The sequence below is a fragment of the Malaclemys terrapin genome, chromosome 8 (genome assembly GCF_027887155.1).
Source record: "Malaclemys terrapin pileata isolate rMalTer1 chromosome 8, rMalTer1.hap1, whole genome shotgun sequence".
In the NCBI taxonomy this organism is placed as follows: Eukaryota; Metazoa; Chordata; order Testudines; family Emydidae; genus Malaclemys; species Malaclemys terrapin.
The window spans coordinates 49,394,103-49,409,336 of record NC_071512.1 but is presented as its reverse complement, the minus strand read 5'-3'; the positions used below and the strand labels follow the sequence as shown (position 1 = coordinate 49,409,336).

At 43.5% G+C, this 15,234-nt stretch overlaps 1 protein-coding gene across 2 annotated transcripts in view; it reads left to right on the top strand.

Annotated features, from left to right (window-relative positions):
• The window catches only part of NUF2 (NUF2 component of NDC80 kinetochore complex), a 33,578-nt gene that overhangs the window by 5,943 nt on the left and 12,401 nt on the right, over window positions 1–15,234 (top strand). For both annotated transcript variants that reach the window (XM_054038604.1, XM_054038606.1), the window contains exons 4-8: window positions 1,413–1,489; window positions 2,378–2,439; window positions 3,841–3,938; window positions 5,948–6,021; window positions 14,942–15,038. In XM_054038604.1, coding sequence (XP_053894579.1) covers window positions 1,413–1,489; window positions 2,378–2,439; window positions 3,841–3,938; window positions 5,948–6,021; window positions 14,942–15,038 — 408 coding nt within the window. The remainder of the gene's footprint in view (window positions 1–1,412; window positions 1,490–2,377; window positions 2,440–3,840; window positions 3,939–5,947; window positions 6,022–14,941; window positions 15,039–15,234) is intronic.

Here is a 15,234-nt window from a genome sequence, read left to right as displayed (position 1 = left end):
AATAATAACTAATCCCTAACAGCCCTGTGGATAAATAAGTGCTAGCCACATCTCTCGCATGGGCAAACTGAGGTACAAAAGGGAAGTCTGAAAGAGCCGTGAATAATGTAAAGATTCCTGGCTTCCAGAAACTTTGGTTACAGGGCAAAACTCCAAAAATGAGCCTCTGCAAAATGTGCACAATGCATGTTTCAGTGACCACAGAATGTCACCTTGAGTCACCCAGGTACTGTGGCTAGACTGCCTGGAAACCTTGCTTCAGCAGAGCCCTAGACTTGCTGCCTACTTTTTTAGGCACGTTAGTTTGGTATGTGCTGATCTGAAGTTCTTAACTAACACTGAATAACTTCTTCAGTGTAATGTCCTCCCTTCCCACCAGGGGCAGTGGGTGCCATGCTTTAGCTGAGATAAATCCAGAGCAACTGAGATCAGTTTGGGGAGGATCAAAGCTGTAGTGTGAGCCCCAGATATGTGCAAAAAAAGTAAGAGGAACAAAATGATTTTGTGAAATGTGTTTTTTTGGGGGTAGGGCTGTTTCTTGGGAGCCACTTGCTCAAATGACACCAACTTGGCTCACGGACTTCACTCAGCACCCCCATGAGGCATAGCAAATTTGAAAACAATCTGAGTCAGCATGTGGATTTTAGAGCACTTAGAATAGTGTACCTTCAAACAGAAAGCAACACTCAGCCTTTAATTATAGTGGAGTTGGTGCTATGCTATAATATACTTGAATGAGTGCATTAAAATGTAATGCAGGTGTGTAAAAGAATACTATAACATTACATGGCTGCACAGAAATCCAGACCCACATTGTTTTGAGGGCGTAAACCAACAATTTCCTTACTAATTATCAGCTTGTGCTATTATCTAATGCTCAATTCTAGTCTGAAATATGGCAATGCATCATAAATCCATTATTGCACTTGAACATTCACACCTGTTTTAGCCTGTGATGTTACTTCATCATAGCCTTAGTTAACTGTATTTCTTTGATTCCGTCTAAAAATTCAGTGGGCCAGGCGATCATTTTTTTTTTTAGTTAGGATGCTGTATTTTTATATTGTGTGAGCAAACCATTCTTGTTTCCAGGTGGTATTGACTAGGCAAGCACCTTCCAATGTTTTCACTTAGCAGCTGTTTGAGAAACCCCCTCCTGGAAACACCAACCTTCCCATTCTGCCCAGTCTTCAACTACTTAGTTCTCAAAACATTATTCTGTTAGCCACCAGGACAGGGATCCACAGGCTGCAGTTTGGGAACCACTAACTTGCCTTTGCCTTGAAGTTTAGTGATAGAGTTTCCCACCCATGTTTATCACCTCTGAGTGACTTTCCCATAAAAAAACCCCTAGTATTTGCCCCATATGAATACTCCTTGTAATCGTCTTATTTATTGACTCTTGTGTTTAGATGCCGGTCAATGTTGACATAATGTATCCACAGATTGTTGAAGGCTTCCTACCTATTTGTAACTTGTATATTAATATGTGAGTACAACAAATGGATTTTTTCATACAGTTCATTCATTATTTGATTGTAGTTTTAATTAATTTTATGTGATTGGGGTCTGTGCAATTGCGGTGGCCCTTCAACTTGTTGGGCTTGTGTGAAATAAAATTTAGCAGACTAACAAGAGGCAGCTTAAAGCAGCTAACAGTTTAGTAGACTAAGAATCTCTGCTGCCAGCTGTTTTTTATCCAAATGTGTAAGATCGCTTTCATGCTTTAGGATTGTGAGACTGAGGTTTAGATCAACAATAAACGATGGCAAATTCGTGAGCATGCAATTGAATTGGGAATAGCTTGAAGCAGTTCACCAAGGCCCATGGCAGAGGCTAATCATGAGATATGGAGGAGGATCTTCGAGTAGCTGTTACATAAGCCTGAAGTATCACCCAAGTTATGTCTACCATTGTTAGAGGCACTGCTCTAACAGACACTGCTCTATTCAATGTGTGGTGGAATAATTGACATTGGGCAGATTGACTTACAAGTTTCATATTAGACCACTCCTATTTCTTTTTCTGTTTCTGTTTAGTGTCCACTAAAATACTTTTTACAGGACACCTAAATATAGAGCAACTTTAAAAAAAAAAATCCTTATGCAAGGCACTGTAACAACTCAGGATCTATAATACTAGTTTGTGAATGCAGTACTATTAAAATGCTATTTGTGGGTTTATTCTGCCATGTCTGATCACCATTGTGTACAGTACCAGGGTACATTCAGATTCTACTATTGGGGGAGTACACCCATGTACTCTAGATTTATATATGGCAAAAGTAATGTAGTGGTCATTTGAAGTAGGCTTGTTCATAGAACTGATAACATTCAGTATCTTTTTTTTTTTTTTTTTATTTCTCTCCTTCCCACAGGGAGCGTTTTCTTCCAGTCTGCCGTATTAATGACTTTCAGATTGCTGATGTCATAAATCCAAGTAAGCAAGCTTTTATTAACCCATCCATGTTTCCACAAGCTCATGTGATGCCTGGACCATTTCTATGAAATATCTTTGAAGACTCTTGGGTTTTATTTTCTACACTGCGGTAGACAATTGTGGTGTAGTGGAGCCAGCAGCTGCCTACTTTTGAACCTCGTGGTATGGCCTCCAGAGAAGACCAGTTCATTAAATAGTTCTTACAATGCTTTAGCCAATCCAGTTAATACTAATTAGCTAATAAATCTCAGCTCTATTACAAAACATTACAGTTCTGTCTTGCTACTAGGTTAGATAGTAATCTTATGTTTTCCAGTAGTTTTGCAATATATGGTGGTTATAATTACACTTAAAAAGTAGAAATAGTTATGAGTAGGTGACAGGACTGGAACTTGATAATGTGGATTTCCTGGGGGAAATATTTCTATATAAAACACTTATGTCCTCCTTTCTTCCACTCTCTTGCCAACACACTGTTGCAGTTCTGGTTTGGCACAGGCCATTCAGGAAAGACTTTGTTACATTTGCTAAAGAAATTTCTTTAAGTTGATTTCTGCATCTTCCTGTTTTCCTGCCAAAGCATTTGAGGTTGGCCAGGAGTGTCCTTGTTCTCTATTCCAAAATTCAATTTGGATTGAGCTGGGACAAGAAGGGCCTTCTCAGTTCAGGGATCTAGCTGTGGATTCTCTTTGAATATGTCTGCTGGAGTCCTTGTGTAGCTGCTTCATGGTTTAGGACAAGGTTTTTCTGTTTGGGTTGCCGACTTTTTTTTGACTCCCTTCTTTCTTTTTATCAGATTTTTTTTTTTTGTGTACTGACATTAGTCAGTGCTCAGTGTTTTCAGGGGAATAGCTGTTTTTCTGAGACGTTATGCCCAGTTTGTAATTTATTTTTCGATTGTATAAGGTCCTTGACAATGCATCTGGGTGTATCATAAATTCATGGCTTGGTGCAGTTGATTGTACAAACAAATTAAATCTTTTCCAAATAGTGGTAAGGTAATAGCTATAAGACTTAGGTTTAATTTTTTCAGAGATTGACATAACTTAATCATATCAATTTAAGTACATTTCATGACTGAGGAACATTTGTTCCTTTCTAAAACATACTTGGTTCAGTAATACATATCTCTTAAAATACACCTCCCTCACCCCCAAACTGGCACTGAAGTTCTGTAAGAAATTCTCTTCTAAGCCAATATGGGTAAGTTGACCTCCTAACTTTCCTTGGAGTATAGTACATTTGTAAAACTAAAATATCCAGAGCTATCTTTAACATGGTACTTTTCTTCATTCAGTCTTTGCCTCCATTTAGCTGTTTGAGTTTTGCTTTGCTCAAGTTTTCCAATTATGGGCCATATAGAGACCAAAACACTCATTCTTTGCTATTCCTCTCTTTTAGAAGCAAAGCGGACAGCTCGTTTCTTGAGTGGCATTCTTAACTTTATTCACTTCCAAGAATCACGTCGTGAGATCTACATGGAATTCCAGTGGGCATATGTAAGATTATGTATAGTTTGTAAAAAACCGCTCAGATAAGACCATCAAAAATATAATTAATATTTATTTATATCTAGAAGTTTAGAGGCTTAAGTACTGTTTGGGAAATTACACTAGCCTGCCATGTGTTACAACTTTTTTCAAAGGGGCTGTAACAACTTTTTGTCTTTCTGTAAGACAGATCTTGAAGAGGAGAAAAAAAAATAAATTTCAGGTGACTCCTGCTTATGCATTAGAGAAAACATTTAAGTGTTTACAGGATAGGAAAGAATCTTAATTTTTTCCAGCTGTTGGAAAGGCAGGTACCAGCTGAATACAGGCAAGTCTTATAGTGCCATTGAGCTATAGGCTCTGATCAAACAGGAGGCACTGGTAAATAATTTCAGAAACACTTTGGTGTGGTACTCTGAGGAAACATGTCAATTCTTATTTTCATCTAACTTCAGGCCATTTAAGCATGCCTCAGTGTCTGGAAGAAATAAACAGCTGTATAAAGGACAAGCTGGGTCGGTTAGTCTAGGAAAGAGAGTAGTGGTGATGGGAGGAAGGGGAAGTTAGGAATTTGCCTATTCTCTTATCTCACCACTGAATCAATGTTTTAGACCACATATTGTGATGGAAGGCTATTACACTGTTTCCTGTTGGATGATCTGGTTTGGATGATGCACACTTTGATCACCTCCAGGTAGAGTACTCTACCTGCTATACCTGGCATTGAATCTGACCAGTACATGGAAAATTCAGCTGGTGAAGCACACAGTTCTCTGCATCCTAGCCAACAAAACCTGACTAGTGCTCCATGAACTCGTCTGGTTTCTCTTTTATTTCCAATTTGAATTGGAAGTGGGAGTGCTAACCTATGAAGCCACAACTGGTTAGAGCCCATCTGTTATAGAGACTGCCTTGTCGGCAATATTTTGACAGTTGCACTCTACAGGGATGATGCAGCTGGTGATACCCAGGATAAGACTTGGGCAGTTAAGGCAAGAAGCTTTCAGCTAATGGAACTTGAGTATGTAACTTAATGCCAGAGAAGATCAGATTGAGCCCAAACCTAACCACATTCAGATAAAAAACTAAGACCCACCTTTTCAATAAAGCCTTCGCCTAATAATGGCTTCCAAAAAACCATGGTGTAGAAATAAAAGGGGAGCACCTTTCCGCTCAAGACTTGATTATTTCTAATATGCTTGCAACCTTGGGAGCTAAGATAAAGTACGTGAACTGTGTATAGCTTTTCTGCTGATTCTGATATACATCCAGGATTTCATCACTTACCTACAGGATCTTTGGCTCTTGAAAGGCACAGGATAGAAGTAACAAACATTGGTGACAGACCCTTGCTAAATATGTGGAACAGTAACTTTAAAAGTCACATTTCTTACAGGGCGGAATGGGGGTTTCTGTAGGCATAGGAGCCCATTCTGTTACAGTATCTTAAAGAACACCAGTTGCCACATAACTGCAGTTTGTTCTAATCAATATATGGCTACAGCCATCCCTGTAACTTGGTATGACTAGACCACCTGTCTATCAATGTGCTTGTTGTTTTTCCTGTTGCACATTACATTTAGTATTTGCATATTTCTGGAAATAAACATGCATATTGGAATCTTTAAAATATGGGCTTCAGTACAGGGTAATTGTCAAGTCAGTTTTTAGGCCTAGCAACTGGAGCCCCCCTCTAGTATCTCGTGAAATATTCAAGCACAGGGAGCAAAGACTTGGACACTTGGAAAACTTTCACTTTGAGGAGAGTTTGAGAGGTAACAGTCACTAAGGAGAAAACTATGAAGCTAGAACTACAGACCAGTAACTACCAAGTACAAACCAAGAACTACCACTAATTATCTCAACTGGGCAGGTTAGCAGTACAAACAAATTATGAAATGCACATGGATTGTAGGACCAACCTGGTTGTGTGAGGAACATGTAGGTTGATTATAAATCTGCTTGTTCTCCCATATAATGTAAACTAATCTCTAAAATACCTTAAACTTAACTTTCAGAAATCAGCTCTGGAAAAAATACAGCAACTGCAGACAGCAAATCAGGAGGCAGCAGTGAAGCTAGAGAAACTTGAGTGAGTACGGGGTCTAGTAATTGACCTCTGTGCATTTTGCAGTTATAACACACATGCACATGCCATCTAACTGGGAATATTAAGCTGATGTCTTAGAACAGAAGCAATGTGGCTGTTGACTGACTTTTCTAAATCAACCAAGGCATTATATGGCCTCATTTGTGTTTGAGAATCTTCCATCTATTTTAAAGATAAAAGTAATCCTCTTTCTTCCTTCCGTGGTTAAGTTGTTTTTCTATTTAAAGCAATTGAGGGGAAAGTTAAAAGATGAGTTTGCATTTAATTCTGAAATTGATGAGGCAGGTGATCATTTCTTATTTCCATAGTTGGTCCAGCTCCTGTGAAAGGTCTGTCTCCTGAGCTGATCAACCTTCTTCTGTTGGTCAAATGTTTCATAGCTGTGGAGAGACGGCGGGACTCTTTTGTACCTAGTGCCAATCCTATGGGCGTTTGATTAGCTAGCCCATAACTATAATTCAGGCAAATATAAAACTTTTCCCATGGCATCTTTCTCTGTTTGCTGGTGGTTGCTCTTTGAGTAGTTTCCCTAAGAGTTACTTTCAATGCCCTTGTGGGTCATATTCAGAGTTACAGATTTGATATTCTGAGCGTCTTGTTAGAATTGATTGTGGGAGATAGTGACTTTAGAAACATAGTACCATTTTATTAGAATGAAAGAATGCTGTGTTTGAGGGCATATATTCAGTGGCTATAGTTTAAAGTACTTTAAAGTCCTTTTCAGAACTTAGAGTTCATGGTGGATAACCAGCTAAATGTGACCTCCCAGGCTGATGGTCAGTATGACTGCTGGATATATAAGCAGAGGAATATTGAATAGGAAGTGGCATTCGATGTATAACCTTTGCATTAATGAGACCATTACTACACTAGTGTCCATTTCTCACATCCACACTTCAAAATGGATGTAGAAAAGACCTAGAAGAATGATTCAAGGTCTGGAAAATATGCCTTAGGGTATGTCTACACTACAAAATTAGGTTGAATTTATAGAAGCCGGTTTTATAGATATCGGTTTTATACAGTCGATTGTGTGTGTCCCTACATAAAATGCTCTAAGTGCATGAAGTTGGTGGATCGTGTCCACAGTACCGAGGCTAGCGTTGACTTCCGGAGTGTTGCACTGTGGGTAGCTATCCCACAGTTCCCGCAGTCTCCGCCACCCATTGGAATTCTGGATTGAGATCCCAGTGCCTGATGATGCAAAACAGTGTTGCGGGGGGTTCTGGGTACATGTCGTCAGGCCCCTCCCCCTCTGTCAGAGCAACGGCAGACAATTGATTCGCGCCTTTTTACCTGGGTTACCTGTGCAGACAACATACCACGGCAAGCATGGAGCCCACTCAGCTCAGCTCACCGTCACCATATGTCATCTGGGTGCTGGCAGACGTGGGGCTGCATTGCTACACAACAGCAGCCCCTTGCTTTTTGGCAGTAGATGGTGTATTACGTTTGATATCTGTCATCGTCGTATTCCAGTTCAATCAGAGGCATCTGGGCAGACATGCTTTGTCTCCTGGAGACTCAGTCCGGCCGGCAGTCCTATTGAACCGGCTTGACGGTGATGGCTAGCAGTCGTAGTACAGTATCTTCTGCCAAGCACCCAGAAGATGCCAAGGGCTATCAGTCATGCTGCACCGTCTGCTGCCAGCTTAAGATGTAAAAAATAGATGTATTCATTTGCTTCCCCCTCCCTCCGTGAAATCAACGGCCTGCTAAACCCAGGGTTTTGAGTTCAATCTTTGGGGGGGGACCATTCTGTGTGACAGTTGTTTGTGTTTCTCCCTGATGCAAACCACCTTTGTTGATTTTAATACCCTGTACGCCATGTCGTCAGTCGCCCCTCCCTCCCTCCGTCAGTTTCGCGCCTTTTTTCAGACCAGACGCCATAGCACTAGGATCATGGAGCCCGCTCAGATCACCGCGGCAATTATGAGCACTATGAACACCACGCTCATTGTCCTGGAGTTTATGCAGAGCCAGGACATGCCAAAGCAAAACCAGGACCAGCCGAGGAGGCGATTGCAGCGCGGCGATGAGAGTGATGAAGAAATTGACATGGAGATTGATCTCTCACAAAGTACAGGCCCCAGCAATGTGCAAATCATGGCATGGAACGCCGATTCTGAGCCCGGGAAACAAGCACAGACTGGTGGGACCACATCGTGCTGCAGGTGTGGGACGATTCCCAGTGGCTGCGAAACTTTTACATGCATAAGGGCACTTTCAAGGAACTTTGTGACTTGCTTTCCCCTGCCCTGAAGCGCCAGAATACCAGGATGAGAGCAGCCCTCACAGTTGAGACGAGAGTGGCGATAGCCCTGTGGAAGCTTGCAACGCCAGACAGCTACCGGTCAGTCGGGAATCAATTTGGAGTGGGCAAATCTACTGTGGGGGCTGCTGTGATCCAAGTTGCCAGGGCAATCAAAGACCTTGTGATATCAAGGGTAGTGACTCTGGGGAAACATGCAGGTCATAGTAGATGGCTTTGTTGGAATGGGATTCCCAAACTGGTGGGGCGATAGGGATATGGGTTCCGTCTATCTTGGCACCAGAGCACCAAGCCACCGAGTACCTAAACCGCAAGGGGTACTTTTCAGTGCTGCTGCAAGCCCTGGTGGATCACAAGGGTCGTTTCACCAACATCAATGTGGGATGGCCGGGAAAGGTACATGATGCTCGCATGGTCTGTTTCGAAAGCTGGAGGAAGGGACTTTCTTCACGGACCAGAAAATAACCATTGGGGATGTTGAAATGCCTATCGTTGTCCCTGGAGACCCAGCCTACCCCTTAATGCCATGGCTCATGAAGCCATACACAGGCACCCTGGACAGTAGTCAGGACCTGTTCAACTATCGGCTGAGCAAGTGCCAAATGGTGGTGGAATGTGCATTTGGACGTTTAAAAGCGCGCTGGCGCAGCTTACTGACTCGGATAGACCGCAGCGAAAAGAATATCCCCATTGTTATTGCTGCTTGCTGTGCGCTCCACAATATCTGTGAGAGTAAGGGAGAGACATTTATGGCGGGGTGGGAGGTTGAGGCAAATCGCCTGGCCGCTGATTACGTGCAGCTAGACACCAGGGCGGTTAGAAGAGTACAGCAGGGTGCGGTGCGCATCAGAGAAGCTTTGAAAATGAGTTTTGTGACTGGCTAGGCTACGGTGTGAAACTTCTGTTTGTTTCTCCTTGATGAACCCTCTGCCCGCGCCCCTGCCCCCCTTGTTTCACTCTACTTCCCTGTAAACCAACCACCCCACCCTCCCCTCCCCCCTTTTGAGCACCGCTTGCAGAGGCAATAAAGTCATTGTTACTTCACATTCATGCATTCTTTATTAATTCATCACACAACTAAGGGGATAATTGCCAAGGTAGCCCGGGATGGGTGGGGGAGGAGGGAAGGAAAGGCCAACCTTCCGATGCTCGGGCAATCATCTGGGGTGGAGTGACTGGGTGGCCAGAGGCCCCCCCTCCCACTGTGTTCTTGGGCGTCTGGGTGAGGAGGGAATGGGACTTGGGGAGGAGGGCTGTTGGTTACACAGGGGCTGGAGTGGTGGTCTCTGCTCCTGCTGCCTTTCCTGCAGCTCAACCATACGCTGGAGCATATCAGTTTGATGCTCCAGCACCTGGAGCATCGACTCTTGCCTTCTGTCAGCAAGCTGACACCACCTATCATCTTCAGCCCGCCACTTGCTCTGTTCAGCCCGCGATTCATCCCACCACCTCTCCTCTCGTTCATATTGTGCTTTTTTTGCACTCTGACATTGACTGCCTCCACGCATTCTGCTGTGCTCTTTCAGCGTGGGAGGACATCTGGAGCTCCGTGAACATATCATCCCGAGTCCGCCGTTTTCTCCTTCTAATCTTCGCTAGCCTCTGTGAAGGAGAAACATTTGCAGCTAGTGGAGGAGAAGGGAGAGGTGGTTAAAAAAGACACGTTTTAGAGAACAATGGGTACGCTCTTTCACGTTAAATTTTGTTGTTCACATTACACAGCACATGTGCTTTCGTTACAAGGTCGCATTTTTCCTCTTATATTGAGGGCCTGCCGGTTTGGTGTGAGAGATCACTCACACAGTGCCAGGCAACAGATTTCGGCTTGCAGGCAGCCATGGTAAGCCACAGTCTTTTGGCTTTTTTATCCTTCTTAACATGTGGGAATGGTTTCAAACAGTAGCGCCCTCATTTCCCATTCCAAGCACCCCTTGGGATGGCCATTTAAAATGGGTTTGCAATGTAAAAGGAGGGGCTGCGGTTTCCGGGTTAACATACAGCACAAACCCAACTACCCCACCCACACACCCAATTCTCTGGGATGATCACTTCACTCCTCCCCGCTACTGCGTGGCTAACAGCGGGGAACATTTCTGTTCAGCCAAGCAGGAACGGGCACCTCTGAATGTCCCCTTAATAAAATCACCCCATTTCAACCAGGTGACCGTGAATGATATCACTCTCCTGAGGATAAGAAAGAGAGATAAGGAATGGATGTTGTCTGCATGCCAGCAAACACCGGGACCATATGCTGCCATGCTTTGTTATGCAATGATTCCAGACTATGTGCTACTGGCCTGGCGTGGTAAAGTGTCCTACCATGGCAGACGGGATTAGGCAGCCCTCCCCAGAAACCTTTTGCAAAGGCTCTGGGAGTACATGAAGGAGAGCTTTCTGGAGATGTCCCTGGAGGATTTCCGCTCCATCCCCATACATGTTAACAGATTTTTCCAGTAGCTGTACTGGCCGCGATTGCCAGGACAAATTAATCATTAAAGACGCTTGCTTTTAAACCATGTGTAATAGTAACAAAGGTACACTCACCAGAGGTCCCTTGTGTGCCCTCGGGGTCCGGGAGCACGCCTTGGGTGAGTTCAGGGGTTACTGGTTCCAGGTCCAGGGTGATAAACATATCCTGGCTGTTGGGGAAACCGGTTTCTCCACTTCCTTGCTGTGAGCTATTTTCATTGTCTTCATCATCATCATCTTCCGCGTACCCCGAACCCGCTTCCCTGTTGCGTGTTTCTCCATTGATGGAGTCAAAGCACACGGTTGGGGTAGTGGTGGCTGCACCCCCTAGAATGGCATGCAGCTCCGTGTAGAAGCGGCATGTTTGCGGCTCTGCCCCAGACCTTCCGTTTGCCTCTCTGGCTTTGTGGTAGGCTTGCCTTAGCTCCTTAATTTTCATGCGGCACTGCTGTGCGTCCCTGTTATGGCCTCTGTCCTTCATGGCCTTTGAGACCTTTTCTAATATTTTGCCATTTCGTTTACTGCTACGGAGTTTAGCTAGCACTGATTCGTCTCCCTATATGGCAAGCAGATCCCGTACCTCCCGTTCTGTTCATGCTGGAGCTCTTTTGCGATCCTGGGACTCCATCATGGTTACCTGTGCTGATGAGCTCTGCGTGGTCACCTGTGCTCTTCTCGCTGGACAAACAGGAAATGAAATTCAAAAGTTCGCGGGGCTTTTTCTGTGTACCTGGTCAGTGCATCTGAGTTGAGAGCGCTGTCCAGAGCAGTCACAATGAAGCACTGGGGGATAGCTCCCGGAGGTCAATAACATCGAATTCCATCCACACTACCCCAAATCCGACCCGCAAAGGCCGATTTTAGTGCTAATCCCCTCGTCGGAGGTAGAGTAAAGAAACCGGTTTAAAGGGCCCTTTAAGTCGAAAGAAAGGGCTTCGTCGTGTGGACATGTCCAGGCTTAATTCGATTTAACGCTGCTTAAGTCGACCTAAACTCGTAGTGTAGACCAGCTTATGTCTGTCACTGTATTTAGCTTAATTAAGAGAAGCTAAAGCGGTGACTCGAACATGGTCTAAAGGTATCTGGATGGGGAGAAGATGGCAAATAGAGGGCTCTTTAATTATGCCTTTGCCTGCTTGACCAGATCAATAGCTAGAACCTGAAACTAGACAAATTTATACTAGAAATAAGGTGCACATTTCTAGTAGTGAGGGCAATTAACCATTGGGACAAGTAGCTAAGTTGGATGTGTGGTGGATTCTAAATCACTTGAAGTTTTTAAATAACTATACAGATGCTCTAGCTCAACCAGAAGCTACAGACTTGCTACAGGAATTACAGGGTGTAATTCTGTGGCCCATGTGTTTTCAGGAGGCCAGATTAGGTGATCACAGTGGTCCTTTCTGGTGTTAAATCTGTGAATCTATTAAAAAAATGAAAACCAAAATGTAGTAGAACAAGTAGCTGTTTGAAATATAGGAGACAAAGGATAGGAATAAATGGTCCATTTTTACAATGTAGAGAGGTGACCAGCAGAGTCCCCCAAGGATCTGTACTCTGACCTGTTGTTCACTGTTCACCCCCTTTTCCAGATGATTAATAAATATGTTAAAGTGGCAAAGTTTGCAGATGATTCAAAACTATTCAAGAGGTTAAGTTCAAAGCCAACTGCGGGGGAGTTAGAGGGATCTCATAAAACTGGTGACTGAGCAACAGTAAGGCAGATGAAATTCAACATTAAATGAAAAGTAATGTATACTGGAAAAAATAATCCCAACTATACATATACAGTGATGGGTTCTAAATTAGCTGTAATCACATAAGAAAGATCTTAGTCACAGTGAAAATTTCTGGTTGCCCCATCAGAAAAAGGATATAGTGGAAGTGGAAAAGATTCAGAGAATGGCAACAAAGATTGTCACAGGTGTGGAACAGCTTCCATATGAGGAGAGACTAAAAAGATTGTGTCTGATAATCTGAGAAAAGAAATGACTAAGGGGATTATAATAGAGGTCTATAAAATCTTGAATGGTGAGGAAAAAGTGAACAAGTGTTGTTTACCCTTTCATATAACAACACAAACCAGGGGTCACCTGATGAAAGTAATAGGCAGCAGGCTTAACACAGCAAGAGGAAGTACTTTTTCACACAGTGCACAACTAAGCTGTGGAACTCATTGCCATGCGATCTTCTGATTACCAAAAGTATAACTGGGTTCAAAAAAGAACTGGATAAATTCTTGGAGCATAGTTCCATTAATGGCTATTAGACAAGATGGTCAGGGATGCTATCCCATGCTCGGGGTCATCCTAACCCTTTGACTACCAGAAGTCAGCAGAGGAAGATGGGTGCATTCCTCCATAATTGCCCTGTTCTGTACACTCCCCCGGAAGCTCTGTCACTGCTGGAGACAGGATACTGGGCAAGATGGACCATGGTCTGACCCAGTATGGCAGCTTTTACAGTAGTGTGTAAAGTTGCCAGTCCTGCCTCCATTTACCTTCTGTACTAATAGTTATATTGTATACATTAGTATGTGCTGCTTGTATTATCTGAACCAGGGTCAGCTTTTCTCTCAAACTGCAGCATGCAGAGGAAGGGGAGCCACATCAAAGCGCCTGCTCTGCAGCTGCACTGTCTGGTAGCTCTTGGTGAACACTACTGGAGGAGTGAGAACTGCGGGACCAGCTAGCAGTATATGCAGCTGCTCATCTTAAAGGGAACTATGCTACTTACCTACCTCACAGGAGATGTTGAGGGTTAATTAGGCTAGTATTTGCAAAGCACCATAGAAAAGCTAAATAGTTGTCCTGCATCAAGTTTACAATGTTCTGTTCTGTATCTTTAAGACTTTTTGTCAAGTTTTACTTCTTTGTCTAGTGTTACTTCTCTGCTCTTGATTTCTCATTCTTTTTGCTCCCTTGTCTTACTCACTCCCTTTGCATATTTAAGCAAGTCTGCACTTCTGTTCCATGGACTTTCCCTCTCCTCCAGCCCTCCATTAAATTTCACCCTGTCAGATGGGGCTCCCTCATGCCCATTCCTTTGGCAGAGTACTCAGGTTTATCATCACTATACTTTGTCACTGTTATGGAATGCAGGTCAGTTTTTCTCTCTCTGGGATGTCCCACCAGTGACTTGCTCTACTACCAGTCACCAGTTCCAAATTCAGGTTGTTCTAACTAAAAGTATGTTAAAGATGGAAGATCCTATTTTAAATATGCCTCAGACTAATATTTCTAGAGTCTTAGTTACAATTACACGACTACTTCTGACTCCCTGCATGGGGTTAGCTGCCTCCTTTACTTACGTTTTCCGGCCCATTCTCATCAGTCCAGCCAGGGCCGGCTCCGGCGTTTTTGCTGCCCCAAGCGGCCGGGGGGGGGAAAGCCGCAATCAGCGGCACTTCGGTAGCTCTACCGCCGCTGCTTCATTTTTCGGCAGCAATTCTGCGGCAGGTCCTTCTCTCCGAGAGGCGCTGAGGGACTTGCCGCCGAAGAGCCGGACATGCCGCCCCTTTCCGTTGGCCGCCCCAGTCACCTTCTTGCTGCTCTGGTGCCTGGAGCTGGCCCTGAGTCCAGCTCCGCACCTCTGTGTGCCACTGTCTTCCCCCCCCCCCCCTCCCTTATCCATAGCCACTTGTTCTTTTCTAATTTCCAAGACCATTTTGGAAAACTAAGGAGTTTTCCAGTACCGAAGAATTGCTCTCAGTACACACTGGGAGAGTCTCCTGTCTGATGTTAGCCCTGTGCTTTAAGTCTACAACTTTAAGCTATATTGCTACAAAAATATTACATTTTATAATTCAAATATCTAGATAGATCAATGTGTTATAGTATCATTCTCTCACTCTTGTTTTTGCACTTTCTTATGTTTCCTCTTAAACTTACAGCTCTCACTCCTTGTGCTCCCTCTTTACTTAAATCATTACTTAAATCATACTGTAGCTATGAAATCTTTCAACAATAACCCACCAAAGCAAGATTAAAAAGAAAATTATGTGAGATTAGGTCTTCAACTGGTCACCCAGGTCACTGTCTGTAGCTGATCCTAAGACCCTTTGAGGCAGGAAAAGTGTCTTTCTGTCTGTACTACACAGCCCTGAGCTCACTGACACTTGGCGTGCACTAACAAGATCAAACATCATATCTTTGTGTTTAGCACGATTCCAGTAGAGCAGAAAGCAGAGTTCAAGCAGCTGTCTGATGATATTCAAGAACTGCAGCAAGTACTAAACCAGGACTATCGTCAAAAAACGGTATGCCCTATTTATATGCGTCTCTGAAGTTTTGCCACAAAGTACAGCTACTATGACTTTTGATTGTGGGCATTTATTATTTCTTTGGATTTATCCCATGAAAATTTGAGGGGACATTTGATTAAAACTAAAAGCAAAGTCAAAATATTTAAGATATTTAAGTCTATCCTGGTCTGAGTCCTATGGTACTCCCTAG